The sequence below is a fragment of the Prosopis cineraria genome, unplaced genomic scaffold, assembly GCF_029017545.1.
Source record: "Prosopis cineraria cultivar Desert tree isolate PC_DT_omini unplaced genomic scaffold, ASM2901754v1 PC3, whole genome shotgun sequence".
Classification (NCBI taxonomy): Eukaryota; Viridiplantae; Streptophyta; class Magnoliopsida; order Fabales; family Fabaceae; genus Prosopis; species Prosopis cineraria.
The window spans coordinates 40,801,983-40,821,151 of record NW_026555334.1 but is presented as its reverse complement, the minus strand read 5'-3'; the positions used below and the strand labels follow the sequence as shown (position 1 = coordinate 40,821,151).

The 19,169-nt window shown below is 31.5% G+C and overlaps 1 protein-coding gene across 2 annotated transcripts; it reads left to right on the top strand.

The window, feature by feature from the left end:
• The first annotated feature begins 10,712 nt into the window (after positions 1–10,712).
• On the top strand, positions 10,713–14,095 carry LOC129304889 (AT-hook motif nuclear-localized protein 7-like). Of its 2 annotated transcripts, none has more exons than XM_054944723.1 (6): positions 10,713–11,349; positions 11,803–11,870; positions 12,021–12,152; positions 12,810–12,971; positions 13,280–13,658; positions 13,772–14,095. In XM_054944723.1, the coding sequence occupies exons 1-5, from the start codon at positions 10,947–10,949 to the stop codon at positions 13,613–13,615; spliced, it is 1,101 nt and encodes a 366-aa protein (XP_054800698.1). In that variant the 5' UTR covers positions 10,713–10,946; the 3' UTR covers positions 13,616–13,658; positions 13,772–14,095. The 2 variants fall into 2 exon arrangements, with proteins under 2 accessions (XP_054800698.1, XP_054800699.1); XM_054944724.1 differs by having other exon boundaries at positions 10,715–11,349; positions 13,280–13,634.
• The last annotated feature ends 5,074 nt before the right edge of the window (positions 14,096–19,169 follow it).

The window sequence follows — 19,169 nt, the reverse complement described above, 5'->3', positions numbered from 1 at the left end:
ATTTATTAAAAAAATGCTAATAATTCTTTATATTTAGCAACAACAAAAATTTTAAAAAACTTGTTATATGTGGGGACAAAGGAAGTGTAATATAAGAATGATGGCATAGAGGAAAATTAGACTTGTGTCTTGTTTTGTATGCTGCTTGTATGTGATACTCTCTTCCCTTTAAAAATATAAAACATTTTTAATTATAATTTATTTTTAGTAAAATAATTATTTATCTTTAAATTAACACCAAATTTTTATATTTATTTTTATTTAATAAATTATTTTAGTTTAAAATAAATATAAAACAATTTATTCATTAAAAACAGTTTTAAAAAACAATAATTATGTCTTAAAATGTTAAAAATATATTATATTTTTAAATATTTAACCCTTCAAAAAATATATTATATTTTTTAACTGATCAACCATCAAAGTATCAATATTAATATTAAAAACTGAAGGTTGGAAGATATACAGTGAATATTGATAAGAAAAGTTGGCCCAACAAAAGAAGAAGAAGAAGAATATTGATAAGAAAAGAAGGGTTGGTGTGGGATGATGTGATTGCCAGTATTTAATGCGTGTATATTAACGCACAGGAGTGCTTCAAATAAGATGCCTCCAATATAAAAATAGCTGTAAGAAATTTTAAAAAAATTAATTCACACTCATATCATGCACCAGGAGATCTTAATAAAGATTAAGCACTTGTTTGGTTAAAAGAACAAAAATTAAGGACTTGTTGCGTTTTGTTAATATTTTTTGAATTAATTTTTCATTTTAAAATGAAAACCTATTTGATTATATTAATTTGAAATTAATGACAAGGTTAAAATGATGAATGTAATGTATTTTAAAAATAAAAAATAGTTATAGGATATTTCTGTTTTTATTTTTAAAAATAAAAAATATAACAATTTTAAAAACATTCAAAACTAAAATAATGACCTAGACATTTTTTTTATTTTTAAAAATAAAAGAAATTTTTTAAAAATGAAAATCAAACAGTCCTTAAGATTATTTCTCACTATTTTTATGAAGTATTTAAATCAAATTTATAGTATGCATTTAAAATTTTGCGAGAGTATAATTGATGTGCTAAAATTTAATAAAATAGAATTAATTCAATAATATATAAAGGGGCAGAAGGAAGCATAAAAAAAAAAACACACACACACACACAGAGGTGGATGGAGAGCGTAGGTAATTAGGCATGGTATTAGGTGAATGATGGTGCCGTAGACTCGTTCAGCCCATCAAGCAGCTGCTCCTTTCTTCATTCATGATTCATCCAACTTTTCTCCACCCATCCCTCTCTATGTTTTCTCTTTTTTTATTTTCGTTGGCAATCGTATTTGTTTTTCTTACCCCTTGTAAATTGGGGGTTATTTAATTTTTTGGATAAATTTAACAGTAGGTTCTGCTGACAACCAAAAAAAAAATATTTTCTTTGAAGTACTGAGAATTTTTTTATTTAAAATATTGTATATACAATAACAACAAACCTTATTCTATTAGATAGGGTCGATTACATGAATTATATAATATTATTGTGTTTTATCATTTATTTAAATTATAATATATACAAGGGTTGAAATTTAAAGTGATGTTATAGTATCCATTGCTCACATCACTTTTAGGTGCTAATTAGAAATTAGTTAGGAATACGTGTCTTCAAGTTTGCTATGCCAGTCTATAACTTTAATTTCGTTAGTATATACTACAATCTTTTAACCTGAAATTGTTTTTGAATGACGAGGAAATTTTATTAATCAAAAGCTGCACAGAGTATACAAAGGGCAGGATCTAGGAAAATAACATCACAACCGTACAATTAGGTATGCAAAACCTTAAAATTGGAAAAACTCTAAGGGCTTATTTGGCACGTAGCACTAGTTAAGTGGGACTGGGTTTGGGATTGAGTAATACCAAGCTTTTGTATTTGATAGGTGGTAATGACAAATTTATTTCCAAACCCAATCCCATTTTGGTGGGAATATCTAATACCACCTCCCCCCTAGTACTGCAATTTCAATCCTGGAATTGAAATTTTCATGACTGAAATGCCCTCATCAAAAACTTGCCCAGTCAGCACTCCTCCATCATCGCACACAGATCTCCTCCATCATTTTCGACCTTGCACACTCCATTGAAGATGACTTCGGCAACGCAAGGATAGCTATCATCGTATGATAGGGACGGAACAGGAGTAAGGGAAGATAAAGATGAAGCCATTGTCTACCAACAACGTCAACATGAGTTCGAACAAGAGTAGAGACGATGGAAGAGCACTGCCACAATGCAGAGACAGGGAGGGCACGGATCGAAACATAGAGACAAGAGAGTTCGTGACCTGAATGAAACTCCTTGCAGCGGCAGACGACGGCGACTCCAGCAGTGACGGTGATGGAAGAACGAGCTTAACAGCAACTGGCAAGGACAAACGATTGGCAGTGTGAAACAAAGGAAAGGCACGAATCTCGTTTTGGACCTCCCAATGGTGGCAGACGTGATTGCCCCACCACGCCAATGACGTTTAGGACAGTGGAAGAGGATGGAGATGGAATGATAGAGGTGAAGGTTTCTGCTCTCTCTCACTCTCCTTGCTCTGGATTGTTGGAAACTCAAGCAATAAGAATAGGAGCAAAGATGGCAGAGGTTGAGCGACTCCTTGCCATCCGTCGGTGTTGATGAAGCTTGCAAGAGAGAGGATGATGATGGAGAAGATGAGGGCAATGTTGTCTTTTAGCTATTTTTTTGGATTAAACTTGAGTCTTTTTTTTTAATCCCATGTTATACCAAACATGATTTTAAAACTTATTTTTAATCTCAATCCCAGTCCCAATTTTAATCTCAATCTCAATTTCAATCCTATAAAATTCAATACCTTATATCAAACAGGGCCTAAATGTATGGTTAACTATGGCCTTAGTTTGAATAAAAAAGAGTAATCATCAAAGGTTTCATCTTCAAAAATTATTCGACTGCGAGACTCCCAAAATTTCTTGCTAAGGATGCTAATTCTTTCTTTCCAAGAGACAATTATTGACGACTTGAGCAAGGGGACAAAATTCTTAGAAAAAAATTCAGCACACATATAAGAAGTGAGAACTTTTTTCCAAATTCCAGCAGGAGAATGACATTTCCTGTAGGCATGATTTGAGATCTTTCAAATGGTTACTGCAAAGTGAGTAATTTTGATAAGAGGTCATCTCCCTACGTTTTGAAAATAAATTTTAAATTCTCTTTTTTTAAAAAAAAGGTCATCTGAAAATAGAACGAGAAATCAAACAATTTACAGGCGTTGGGCCAAATTGTCCGTTTTTTTTAACACAGTATGCATGCCAGGTTTTGCCACTGATCAGGAGATTTTTCTGGTAGTGGCAAGACAGTGGGGAGAGAGGAAGTTGATATCCATCTAATATCAAGTGATTTGGAATGATTACCTGCATATATAGTAGCCCTAAATTCAAGGTCAATAAACCAATCATTGAAGTTTTCATTGTTTAGTTTAACGTTGGAATTGGGGATTTTCAATCATGTATTTTCTCCCCTTCAAAAAAGATCCATGCTTCGGAAACCTTGACAGTGCATGATAAAATTTCCAGGTGAGGCGACCGTAAAAGAGGGACCTGAATCTGTACTCCCCTTTCAAATCGAGCACACATCAAAACAAGACGAACATTTTTCATCGACCTCGTTGGTAAAATATTTTGGGGCCAAGGTTTTGAATTTTGATCACTTGACTCCAGAGTCCAGAGCCGGCGATAACTGGACACCACTTGATCCACTCAATCACGATGAAGATGCTCCTGCCCCTTTTGGTAATAAAGCTTCAAGGGGAGAACGCACGTAACGTCCTCTCTTGACACGATAACCGAAAGCGTCAAAGTGTGTTTTATAATTTTGTTATTTTCAATGTACTGCCTACTTAAAATAGATTCCTTTTATTCATAATTTCCTATTATCTGTTCGCGGAGAACTTTTTTTTTTTTTTGTTCTCTTCCTTTTTTACTATAAAATGCTCCGTGATATTTCCATGGAGCTCCCAACATTCAATATCATGTTCCGCCCAGGAGAAAAATTTAAAAACTCGCCATACAATATCACATTTCTTTTTAATTCGCATTGTGTAGATATTCATTTTTGGCAGTTTTGTGACTTTGTCTTTCTTTCTTTCGTTTTACTGCGCGGTAGACTGGCAGTGATTCCACGTCATGGCACAGTTTCTTCTTTTTCTTTTTCGTGGTACATAATGTAGCTGTTGTCTTTCATTTAATAGAAGGCTACAGATAAATGTACTAAATAATAAGTTATGTCATGTCAACATATAAAAATTTTTTACAATTAAAATATAAAATATTAAAAATATGAACATTTAAATTGCCAATAGAAGCTGATAAGCTAACTAATTTACATATTTATTTACCTTCTTAAAGACATGATAAAAATGATTGTTCAATATTTTATGATAACATCTTTAATTCTATTGATAGTTGTAGTTAGAATATGATTCATAAAACACTTATTGCATGTTAATATTAGGGCTTCAGTGGTGTAGCTATTGTATGGCCTTTGGTATATCTTTAATGGAGAGAATTTATTGTAGTAAAGGTTCATAAATTTTCCCTTTAAAATACATATATATTATTGTTAAAAGCTGAATATTAACTTGTATCCTTGAAATTTAATAAAATAAGGTTTAATTTATAACAATAACACACACACGCACACACACATATATATTCACAGTATAACATTTGATATAAAATTTATGGGCCGGTTTATAGCAAAAAATTCGTTGACAGCCGTATTTATATTTTCCCACAAGCATGTAAGCTATCAGAAACTATTGTCTTACAATTTTTTGACATTCATAATCCGTTTTCTGAGTCAAGCAGTCTTTCTCAGTTTTCTTTTTGGTCACCGACTTTTACTAATTTAATACTACAAAATTAGATAATAGTTTTAATATTTGTTTGATTTTTAGTTTTTTATAATTAATTATAAAAATAATTAATTAATATAATTAATTTTAATTACAATTAATTATATTATAACGCAACTGTGAATATTAAAATTAATTTTAATTATATAAAGAATAATAGCTTTTTCAAATTAAATTATTAATAAAATTATATTTAATATTATTAAATTTATTAAATTCTAGTTAAGAAGTAAAATATATTATTTAACAGTAAAATTGAATTTATAAATAATTCTCATAATTTATTTCATAGCATAATTTTAACTTAATAATTAATTATTAATATTTTTTTTACTGTTTGAATATTTTCCCACAAGCATGTAAGCTATCAGGCAGTCCCTATGAATGAAATGAAAGTAATAGAAATCGGGAATCCATAATGTCACAAATTTGAATTATCTTACTTATCCGTTGCCTATTCAAATTACCCGCTCACCCAATCTCGCTCCTACTTTTTAATTAATCTTTGCCCATGAATAATGAATCTAAAAAAAATCAAGGTTCATTAATTTTTGCATAAATATGACATAGATAATGTTAAAGTGAAATAAAAAGTGTATGTTTTTTCATTAGTATTTTTTTTTCCAACATATATTTTCAGTAGTTACACTTTCAAGAATAAATTGTTTAGTGAGAGGTCATATTGTTTTTAGGCCAACCAATGAGAGGTAACATTGTATTGATGATGTCTTTGGGAGTACGATATGACTTTGCAGAGGCTCGTGCCATGTTAATATATTATTGTTGTTTAAATATTGAAGCCATGCAACAAAATGATAGTGGTTTAGACTAAACATAAAAAGTCACTTGCTAAAACGTTTGAGTAAACCTAAAGTCATATAAGTTAAGTGACTTAAGAGTCATGCTCAGTCAACAATGGAACTAGCCCAAAGTTCAGTGGAGAGTCATGGCTAATTAAGCATGTCAAAATTTTGCCAATTGTAAACCCACTTTGTGGACCATTAGTACATAAAAACATAATTTCAAACAATCCCAAATCTTGTAAGAACAACACCATCATGACTAAGTATTTTGGCGGGATGGGTTGGTTAATAAAAATGAAAGGCAACAAGTAAAGACCATGTCATAAGTTTTGTGAGATACCTAATTCTTTGTAAGAACATTACAAGTTTTAAGGGATAAGCCACCATCATTCTGTCATTATAAATAAAGTACCAAAGCACAGAAGAAGAAAAGTCGATACTTAAAAGACTAATATTTTACATCCATAGTTCTTAGATTTATCAAGTAGTTTTATCTTTAATTTAGACTTGTAACCATTTATGTTTTGATAATAATCAAAAATTGTTTCAAGTCTTGAATATCTTTTACATTCGGATAAATTGTGGTAAAGGAGTCCAGGGACTTTTTTGTTATCGATTAAGAGTTAGCGTCTCTGGCATTCTTAGTAACTTGTTGTTCGCGACGAACAATGGTCAAATTAAATACTTCATGCCACATTATAAAATAATTTTAAATGAAATGATGTATATTAATAAAATATAATAATGATACTTTATTAACTTATTTTTTTAAAAAAAATTATATACTTTCAAAAAATATCTTTATATATTAATCATTACTCTACAATATTATTTTAATTCTATTTCCATGTGGAGAATAAAATTAAAAAAATATCATTTATGAAATTTTAATTTTCTCAAATTATCTTATATTTTAAGATAAAAATTTTTCTAACGTTATCTTATAAATTATGACCAAAGAAGTATATTATATATCAAGGGTTCATCTAGTTTTCCAGCTTTTAACATTTGAAAAGAACTTTTATGAATATTAGAAAGTCAAAATTATTTGATTTTCTTTTTTTTTAAAGCACATTTCAAAAGTTCATTTAGAAAGCTTTTAAAAGTCAATTTCCTCAACCTCAATGGCAATAACTTTTGTATTTGGAGAAGTCAATTGAAGCTTGCAATATTTTAAATAATTTTTTCTTTTTCGTGTTGCCCTCCCCACTTCAAATACCAATAAAACCTCTCTATTATGAATAATCTGCTTACCAAATTACTTTTACTATTTTTTATTATATATTCTCTTCATTAAAAAATATAAGACATTTTTAACCGAATCTCACCCTTAATAAAGTAATTATCTATTTTTTAATTAACTTTATTATTTTATATTTATTCCTATTAAACACCCTATAATAAATATAAAATCATTATTAATAGGGGCACTTTTGAAAAAAAAAAGAAATGATTATACCTCGAAACACTAAAAATGTCTCATATTTTTGAACATTTAATTCTTCAAAAAATGTCTTACATTTTTGAATGGATGGAGTATATATTATTCAAGAGAAAAAATTATATTATTTATGCATCCTTTTATTTTATAAATTACTTAACATATCAAATTTTAATGTTATTTAAAATTTTAATCAAACATTTTAAAATATTTCTAATATATTGCATCTATATAATAAAAATTATAAATAATTATAAATCAATGTTTTTTTTATAATTATATATTCAAAAACATATTTCACTATATATAATCTAAATAATTTTTAATTTACTAAATTAATTTTTAAAAATATGTATTTAAATATAAATTTTATTATAACAACTTACTTTTACTAAATAAACTTTTAACAAATTAATTTTGGGCAAACACACACAATAAAAGTATCAATTCTAGAGGAAAAGAAGAACAAAGCATCAATTTCTACTTGATCTAGGTAGATCATATTCAAGCAATGAACATAAATCATTGCACGGGATCATAATAACGTTCGAATCAAAATAATAATTTTTCCTTGATTTTTGATTATAAATCAGCCAAGCACGCACGCTAGTAAGAGTGAGTGCAAAGTGCAAACCATAGCGTAACAAACTGTTAACTTTATCTTACAATTTAAGATTTATGAATAACAGAGAGTGTTAAATAAATTTATAATATTATAAATGGAAATGAGCAGGCTTAGATGAGTAGGGTATAATTAGTGGGGGAAATTTGTGGAAGAAAGACAGGTGGTGGGGATTTCAGAGTCGCAGTTTGAAGAGAGGAAGGCAGAGTACGTGAGACTGGGAAAGAAGAAGAGAGAGAGAGGGGCAAAGGACCAAAACAAGGAAGCAGAGTCATGAACCCTTCATTATACAATTAATAATGGGTTGCGTGAATTGTCAGGCCCGTCAACCATCTCACTCTTACCGACAGCTTTTATTTTACTGTTTCCTACTTTTCTTTCCTTCTTCCCTTTGTTTTTTCCCCGCCACTTAAATAATCTATGGATTTATCTTCTCTCTTTCTTCTTTCCTTTTTTAATTCCACTTTTTATGGGCAGAATTTGGTTTTTCTTTTTACCATTTCCTCTTATAGACGTACTATCTTTATTTAAAAATATAAAATATTTTTTTAAAAAATAAAATATTGTAAACCTCTTAAAATATAATTATTATCTTTTTAAAAAATATCTCTATTAATAAATAATTTTATATTTATTATAGGGTGTTTAATAAAGATAAATATGAAAAGATAAAATTAAATTAAAAATAAGTAACTATTTTATTAAAATAAAATTATATTAAAAATGACTTATATTTTTAACGGACGGAGTATATGATAACACTTTTAACATATATTATTTCTATCCAAAATTATAAAATATTTTTAAAATTTTTTTTGACATCTTAAAATATAAAATAATTTAATAAAAATTAATTTTTATTAGTGATATTTTTATATTATCCTTTTTATATGTTCTTTTTTTTAATATTATTTTATAAATAAAGTATTGAATGAAAAATAATTTTAGAAATTGATATTTTTTTAAAAAATAAAATTATAAAGTATATTTAATAAATTTTATTAATGTGTTATTTTATCCAAAAACGTGTTATAATTAAGGATGGATTAGATATAAAAAATTATTTTTATAAATCTCATAAAAAATTAATGATTCAGTCTTTGTACTAGGTTAGCTCAGTTTCGGTCTTTGTACATATGAAAGCTGGTAATCAAGTTGATAGCTAACCTAGCCTGACCTTACTTTTGTATATCAATCATCAATATTGATATAAAATGAAACGTCACCTGAGGATAGCTAAAATGGGATAGTCTGTGAGCAGAAGTTTATTTTTCAACCATAATCATTATGATGTATAAAAAATATATTAATATGAAATATAATCTATACTTTTTATGTTAAATATACAGGCTTTCCTTCTCACAGTTCCACCTCTTAAATACTCACTTCATTTTTATTTGTTAAAAAAATTATATCACATAATTTTAAAAATTAATTAACTATATTAATAATATTTAAAAATAAAAAAATTAAACTATAATACCTTTTATTAATTGTGTTATTCAAACCTTCATTAATTATTTTTTTTGATCATGAATGATAAAATTATGGAGAATAATTTAAAAAATTTACAATAAATGCTTATTGAAAAATATAATTTTTTTTATATAAAAAAATAAGTTAAAAATAATAGTTTTTTTTATAAATGAAAATAAAGGAAGTATAGTCTTTTGTATGCTCTTGAGTGCCGTTATTTCCTTCTTGAAAAAAATATTAATTTGGGTGCTTGACTTGCTCAAGAATTCTAGTTTTTTTTTTTGGGCCTAGAAAATAAAATGTGGAGTGGAAAACGAAACGCTGAGATGGTGGACTGGAGTGGGGGGTAGTTTAGGTATCAAAATCTGGAAGTGCTGGACAAAATAGAATTCTGATGCCAATTGATTTGGGAAACGTAAGAATAGGGGCTTCAGCTTTTTTCTTTTTTTCTTTTTTCTATTTTCAACTCACTTGGATAACTCCCAAATACTATTTTATTAGCGCTTATCACTTTATCTGAACAACAACACTTTGACCGCAATTTTTTAATGGCAAGCTCCCTCTTCCTACATTCAACCAATCTACGGCAGTGGCCTAATATGTTATTTTACTCAAATGTCCTTCACACTCTCACTATGTTACATTGTTACCTATATTTTCTGGGGCTCTTTTTTATGGAGGGCTACGCTTCTTATTTTGCTTACAAGAATATTCGATTTAATAGGATATACTCCAGACATTTATTAATTTTTTTTTCCCAACGGGTGTCTTTAATATAATATTACTATCCTGACATGGCTCAGTGAGCCTGTAAAACCCAGTTTAAGAATAATAATCTTACGCCTAACTCACTGCTATGATTATATGTCATTTTACCAAGTTTAATGAATGCAAACTATTAGCAATGAATACTGAATACTCCCACGATTTATTTCTGTCTATTCTTCGCCAAAAAAAATTATTTCTGTATACTTTGAAGTTTCTGTCCATAAATTTAAAATATAACTGATATCTCAATTTATTTTATTTTAATGTTGTCTTGGACTTAAAATTAGTAAAAATAAGGATACAATTAAAAAATAAGAATTAGCGTCGTCTTAATCAGTTGCTTTTTTGAAATATAGATAAATAAAAAGAATTTTTTTTTAAAAAAAGAGACGCTTTAAGAAAGGAAAAGGGAAGGAATAATTGTATATGCAGAAACCAAAATCATCTCTTTTTCCCTAATAAAAACAAAGTCTTCCTGCCAAAAGGATTTGAAACACAAATCTCTTGTCAGGTTGTCCATTTGCGGGGATAATTTGGGCATTAAACAAAATCTCGGTTGAATATTTCAAGGTAAGGAAAGAAAACAAAATCTCGGCTGAATATCTTTATTTATCACAGATGATCATTAATGGATTTTTTAAATATTGGAATAAATAAATGAACAGTAGTCCAGACACTCAGTCTGATTTTCCTCCATTAATGGAGAGTGCGAATTCATAATTTCTCCCATCCAAAGATAGAAAAAGCTTTCTACTTCTTCTACTTCTGGCGCCATTTGCAGAGTCTTTCTGGTTCAAACTTGAACTATTCACCTTTCAGGCTTCCGATACTGGAAACTCCAACAACGTCTTTATACCTTCTTTCATTTTTTTACCTGCCTCGTCCAAACGCTTTTTGATGGAAGAAAAAGATGTCCATGTTTTCGGGTCAACTGGGAACTCAGATTCCGGGCAGCCCCTGCAACCCATCGGAGCCTCCCTGTCTCAGGTAACGAACATGGCGGTTAACATGAACTTGCAGAATAGTGGAGGGGCAACAGTTGGAGACGCAGCGACAATGGCATCGCCTGCAACTACCGGAGGAGGAGGGCAAGGGAGTTTCGATTTGTTCGGGAAAAAGAAGCGAGGGAGGCCGAGAAAATATGATTCAGATGGGAAGCCGAGGCTGACGACATCGTACCAGGGTGCACAATCACAACAAGGCTTTTCTTTGTCCCCAACTTCACCTTCTGAATTTTCCTCCAAAAGGGGTCGAGGAAGACCACCTGGCTCCGGGAACTGGAAGCTCCTCGCATCTTTAGGTGAGTTTTGTTTTAATTTTACACAGAACTGCCATTTTTTCTCTGCGGCTGAATTCCAGAATTATATTTTGAGGATGGAAGGGTTCGGTCTCAAATCTGTGCTTAGTTTTTTTTTCCCCCTTTTTTCCTTAAATGAAAATTTTTGCTTATGGTAACTCAAATCTTAACCGTTTCAGGACAAGATACAAGTTTTATGTTTTCCTCTTTGTTTATTTTTCACCAATAATATGGACAAAACATTTAAGTTTAGGCTTTTCATGGCTGAAACGAGTTAAGCTTTGCTTCTCGTGGCCTAGAATCTATGGTTGATATGTTCATCTATAATGGGCAAAGAAAAAGGATGTTTCGCTAAATACATGCCTTGCGCGTAACTTGCGAGTTCTTAGTTTGAAGTCACTGGATATAGCAAATTCTTTGAGCAAGAAATCTTACATCCGCTTGTGATCTTTGAAGGTGAGTTGTTTGCAAACACAGCAGGTGGGGATTTTACACCTCACGTCGTCACTGTTCATACTGGAGAGGTAATGCGTAAAGCACTGAACAATTTTAGCCTTTGCGCAGATTCAAATAAAATTATGATACCCGGTGATTTCACATCATCAATAAACTGATCCCAAAGTATAATCTTTTGGTAAGCGTGACATGGATCCTACTTGATGGCCTCCATGCAGGATGTCGCCGGAAAAATCCTGTCATTTGCCCAGAAGGGTCCCAGAGGAGTTTGCGTTCTTTCTGCCAATGGAGCTATATCTAATGTCACTCTACGGCAGCCTGGTTCTTCCGGTGGCTTATTAACATACGAGGCATGATGACTTCTGAGATCTGCATCCTCTTTCTGATAATAACTATTCTTCGGCTATCGGAATGTTTTTCTTTTCTTATTTAAATTGCTCGCATTTCGACATGATTTTGCCATTCATGATAACAAATGATTACAAAGGCCATATCTTTGGTATTGTCTCTTGATTTTGTTATTTTTTAAATCTGCAAGTTTCTGGGTGAACTTTCTGCCCTGCATAGTTTAATCATGGACTTGTGTAATGATCTGTTCTACCATGCGTTTAGAATATGGATATGTCGAAGACGATAGCAATAGATGCTTCTAGCACAGATGATTTCTGTGTCATGTCTCTCCCAATGTCGGGTTTGGGAAAATGGGTTCCAGCTACCTTGGGGAAATAATTGTTTTACAACATAAAACCCTAGGCGGGACATGACATGTTAAAACATGGGCATGGAGGTACAACGATATGATGCTGATAATTAATTATTATTTATTTAATTAATGCTTCATCATCCAGAACTGTGTCAGAAATTTCTCTTGTTGACCATGTGGTCAGGCTCTGAACCATTTCATGTGCCATTCCTTCTATTTTTAGGATGTCTTACTGTAGACAAAACCACTGCAATTAATTCCGAGCATTTTACAACAATGAAACCTTTCATTTTTTTTAATTCAGGGTCGGTTCGAGATTTTATCTTTGTCAGGGTCATTCACAGTGTCTGATAATGGGGGCATAAGAAGTCGAACTGGTGGATTGAGTGTCTCGCTGGCTGGCCCTGACGGTCGTGTCATAGGCGGTGGTGTTGCTGGTTTATTGACTGCTGCTAGCCCAATCCAAGTATGAAGATCTTCTTTCACTGCTTTGCATCTATTCCTATTCCATCAAGTGCCTTCAAGTTTGAACTTTTCTGTTAAACCTATTTTATTTGGACATTCTGTCATAGCATTTTAAAACATTCTAGTCTAATTAGTGAGTGTGAATCTGATAACTGCGTCAATACATTCAGCTGAGGACAAAAGAAAACACACTAACATGTCACCACTTGGTTAAGGTTGTTTCTAGGTTTCATATGTGGCCGAGATGTTTGAATCTGCACTATGTTGTTTAGCATTTTGAAGGATTTATGGTGACATGTGTGATTATAGATTGTGATGGGAAGCTTCTTGGCGGGGCATGGTCACAAGGCGCAGAAAAGAAAGCAAAATCGTGAGAACACTGTGGCATCTCCAGTTTCTGGTGCAGACTCTGTGATGGCAGCGAGACCTATCTCACAGGCGAATCCCGACGGTGGTGAAAACTGTTTCATTCCCATGGCCCAGCAGCAGCTTCCAGAACAAAGCCACAGAGAATCAGACAACATCACGAGCAGCGATAAACAGAGTTTAGATGCCACACCCAATGCTTGTGATTGGAATGGATTTGAGGAGTTATCTGATCAGGGGCCAACCCCAGACATCAATATTTCTTTGCCTGGGGAATAGAAGCTTAATCAAGGATAAAGTACGCTCTGTTCTTATACATCAGGTGTCTGGTGTGGCATTTGATTTAAAAAATAGTCATGTTAGTACGATTACAGTTTGCCTTGCCATAGATTGTATGGTTTTGTATCTAATTTTTGTTTGTGATTCTGGTTTCAGGTAATGCGGAGGCTGACACGGTAACTAGAATGAAACTAACACTGAAACTTTTGGGGTGACCGCCTGATTATCATATCGCGCAATAGAGATTTGATTTATATAAGAGATATTTGCAGGAATTAGGAAAGGATTTGGACTTAAGTTTGTTTTTTAGTGGTAGAGTTGCTGTTGAACACTATCAATTTGATTTCCGTTCGTTGGAGTGGGGTTAGGTAGGCGGATGATGCTGAGAGATTGTAGACTGCTCGGAGCAGTTGTTAATGCAGTGATATCACTGACTGGTACCTTTCACTTGTGCAGAATCATCCATTCTTTTACTCCTTAGTTGCTTTCTTTTGTTGGATGCATTGCTGATACCGTAAGAAACCTGTGACAGTGGTAATAACTAATAAATTCTTGCCAAATCAAGCTGGCTTTAAAGTCTCGTAAGAGTACAGAAGACGTAAATTTCCTTAAATTCCTTCTCTTCGCCCGAATTAGAAAATGCAAATTTTGATGGGGCATGATTCCTTTTCTCCGCCGAGTCTCGATTCTGTTAATATTGAATTCATTCATTTTGAATTTTTAAATGTCAGTTTGTTGATTTAGATATTAAATTTTTATTTCTTAACTAAATATATAATTATTTTTATTTGTGGCATCTATCTCAAAAAATATCAAAATAAAAAGTCAAAGATCACGGAAACTACCTAATTTGTCTTTATAGTATTAGAATTAGAGTGCCGGTTCTTGGCAGGATTTGAAGTGATGAGGTGCCCTGTATATGAATGATATTTTTTAGCATAAATTTTTATATCATATGTAATATTGCAGTACCAGATTCTTTTTTTTTTCAAAAAAAAAAAGTTTCGGCATGTATAATATATTATGAGACAAAGCATTATGTGAAAATATAGATACATATACATATTATAGATCAATAACAAATATATACTACATTCGTTAAAAAATGTAAGATATTTTTAATTAAATATCATTTTCAATAAAATAGTTACTTACTTTAAAACTAATCCTATTTTTTCATATTTACTCTTATTAAATATCCCATAATAAATATAAAGTTATTATCAATAAAGGTACTTTTGAAAGAAAAAAAAGCAATGATTATACCTCAAAAGACTAAAAATGCTTTATATTTTTAAATATCTAACTCTTTAAGAAATATCTAACATTTTTTAATAGAGGAAATACATTACTGGAGTTAGGCAAACAAGTTACAAGTCAAATTGTGAGGGGTTAGAATTTTGATAAGTTGAGTTGGATTCATCAAATAAAATGGTTGAGAAACCTAATCCAACCTGCATAATGGGCAAAATGTAACTTTGGTTTCTTTTTTCTATCTTCTTAAAATGATTTAAAATTTATATTCAACATATCATATATATATATATATATATATTTAATTAAATCACTCCTCTAAGTCTTGTTGACCAATCTTGTATAACAGGCTTTATTTTTTTATTACTCTTAAATAAACTCATGTTATTTGGCCAAATTGATTGTTTTTTAATAAGTCAATGAGCAAAATAGACTATGATTCTTGTTCAAAAAGTGCTCTGGACCTTCAACTTTTAAAATATACAAAATAAATTTTAAAATTTTAAATTCATAATAAATTAAACCTTATCATTATCTTTTTTTCAACACCGTTACTATTCATTGTGTGCCCTAGTTAGTTAGCGTCATAGACCCTAAATTATTATGTGAATAGTATCCTAGACCTTGAACTTTAAAATTTCAAGCAACTTACCCTCATCATTTATGTGTATAACATTGACTATTGTGCAGGCCAAATTAGCCTTAGTATGGTTCATTGAGGTGAATACATCGTTGATCGTGGCAAACGATTTATAATTTTGTGAAATAATATTTTTTGCCTTTTTTTTGCAATGTTTTTCAAATAATTGATATTTCATGCTTTCGTATATTCTATAATCTGATTTAGTCTTATTTAAATAATATTTATTTATTTAATGGTGAAAACTTATGATGCCATTGAAAAGAAGTTTAAATATAAGAGAATTTGAATTAATCAATTACTTTGGGATTTAAATTCGTTGATGAAATCGTCGACTTTCACATCCATCATTTGTAAAATCATGTAATACTTAAACTTCTTTTCAAGTGGGATCCCAAGTTTTCACTATTAAATAAATAAAATTATTCTAAATAAGAATAAACCAGAGTTATAGAGTATATGAAAGTATGAGATACCAATTGTTTGAAAAATATTACCAAAAAAGGATAAAAATGACATTTCACAAAATTATGAGTCGTTCGTCATAGCTAATGATACATTCATCGCGTGGTGAACCATGCTGAGATTAATTTGATCTACATCATAGTCAATGTGATACTTCCCATACTTGTTGCAATGTGGGGCTCTCATATGTCCAATAATAGTAAGCGCAGAATCCTGCCTCAAAGTCTGGTTCCGACCTCCTATACTTCTAGGTGCACTACTCTTAGAATAAGATCCCTTGGATTAAGACCCTTTTGAAATGATTCCTTGCACTCTCGGCATTAAACCCTCGAAACAATCCAAAACTAAAGCCAGTCTTCTTGCTCACACTGTCGATAGGACCCATGAATGAAGAGAAACGATCATGACCATCTTGCTTCTTATCATCTATTGATCTGCTTATTCTATCAATGGGCCAAAACTTATTACACATCACCTCAAAGGAAGTGATCTTAAAGGCTGCCAATTGCCTAGTACACTCAGGCCGCATCTTATTTAAGAATTGCTCAGCCTTCTACTCCTTATCATCATGGTGTCTCAAATAGGTTGAATACTTGACAATTCAGTGAATTTGGCAATGAACTCCTCCTTGTTTATGTTTCCTTGCTGTAGACAATGAAACTCAAATTCTTTCTCAGCTTGGAAGGTAGGTGGGAAATAGCGAGCAAAGAATCTCTTCTTGAATTCCTTCCATATAAGTAGAAAAGCCATCAACTGGCCTTATGCTCTCCCACCATTGTTTGGCAGCATCCTCTAGTATAAAAGTAGCTAAGAGTACTTGCTGCTCCACATGCAGGTCATCACAAACATATTGTCTCTAACTGGTCTATCCACTTCTTACCAGCTCTATTCTCTATGGAATCATTAAACTGGGGAGGATTCAATCTCATGAATCTTTTGAGTGCGTAGTCGATGGAGCCCTCATGTTCCTTTTCAGTCGGTCTCATAAAATGTATTGACCTTTTTGGTGTACTCTCCTCATAATACTTCTCATTTCCATACCCTTGCACTTCTTCAAGTATCTCAACTCTTTTCTTCTTCTTTTAGTTACCTTCAGTTTTCTCAACCGTACCACCACACCCTTCCTTAGGCTTCTTCTCAAGAATCTTATCATGCTCATCCAATCTCTTCTCAATTCTCTCCATCATTACTCTTAACTCAAGTATGCGTTATCTTTACTCGTAGAGTGTATAGATTGTTCTTGATTTTGTCCTATTTCTACTTTCTCTTCTTTAATTGGGACTACCTCATTCTCCACTTCTATCAAGACTTCTTGCTCTTATGTAGATAAGTTTACTGGAACATTGCCAACTGTGTTTCTTGTTTGCACTGTTCTCCCCTCCTAAAGATGAAATGATTAGTACTAGCTCAAGAGAGGAAAACAATATGTGTATAATGACAATTGCCAACTTTATATGCAAATGCACAAACAACCAGAGTCACTCAACACAATCCACAAATCAGTTCTTATAACCTGAGAAACCGATACTAAGTTTGTAATCTTCCTCCTTATATATCTTATAACTAGTCCAACCCTTAAGTAAATAAGAAATGGAATTTTAGTGGTTGACATAATACCAAGTTTCAATAGTTAATAAAAATGGGGGAACCTAAGTTTACAAAATTAAATCATTTTTCAAAGTCATATAATTAGGTAAATCAGAGTTTCATAAGCATGCAGAAGTATGAAATTATTATATAAGTGAGTACATTTATTTAAAATTGAAACAAGAAAATTTCTAAAAAAATTTTGGCGTGCACTGTGATTTGTTAACATGCGCCGTGACATATTCACCTTTATGACATGCACCGTTGTGTAATTGTATGAATTTTAACAACAAGTTTTGTTGTTAATTTGACAGCATTACGGACAATTTTTGGATGCACCCTAAATCTCCATCCAACGTTCGATTGACATGAATTAGGTGTCTACAGAAAGCTCATTTGAACTCTAACTAATAGCATTAGTTATAGTCTCAAATTCTTTCTAAATCACAAATTGGATACACTTTTTAAAACTTACACTTTTTTAACAATTTTCACAAAACAAAGTGTCCGAATCATTTATCAAAATACCAATAGCAACTAATACCAATTTAACCACATGAAAATTATTAAGATTACTCGTGCAATGCACCATATCACATGAAATACTCACAGATTAAATTTTTACTACTCAACCCCTTAAGTCTCAAAATCATATAAGGGAGAAGTTGCCACAATTTCATCAAGTACTCTATAATAGCTCATAATATACTCTACTCTTACATGCATTAGCATTTTGACCCTATCACAAATAACATATGTCATCAACTCACTTCCTAAGGTTCAAAATATATTTACAACTTACAAATTATAATATAAGTAAGTAAGGATCAAATGAGAATTCCTAATTGACAATTAAAATTATTATACACATATAAATACTCAAATGAAGAGGCCTACTATAATAGGATTGTGGCCCCAAGCCTTTGGGTGATTTCCTTTGTCCACACCTTTGAGCTATTCCTTATAATATTGAAGATAGTAGGGTAAGTACAAACACTCAATAACTAAGGTCCAACTAACCCATATTAATATATGTCAATTAGTTTTATAAGTAAGTGGCATATAAATAATCCTCAAATCAGGTAAAATATTAAGAATATACATCCGTATTTTCAAGCTAATAGAAAATTGGGAAAATAATGCTTATAGCAATTTTCATATCAAGAAAGTTGGTCACACAAGTCATTGACAGTCATCAGAGATAATTAGGCTCAACTCATGATTATTACTATCAGGGTCATAATACAAACAATCATGTGCCCATACTCATATATGTATGATCACACCTCTCGTATATCCTCCTTATTCCTTTAATATGAAATCATGGGCTATAACATAATGGGGATAGTCTATATGTATGACTTTCCTAACCTAAACACTTGTGAGGGAATTACCTGACAAGACGCATCCAACTCACTCATGAAATACGGTTTTCCCCATTTCTCACACTATGGGGTGTCATACACCTTAGACTAGCTTCCTTATTGAACCAATGGATAACTAGTTAGGTCCGAGCCCCTCATTGAACCAGTGGGACATTTCCTCGTAAACAGTGAGACAATATATAATAATATATAACCAATCCAGCAAACCATCACATGGATGGGT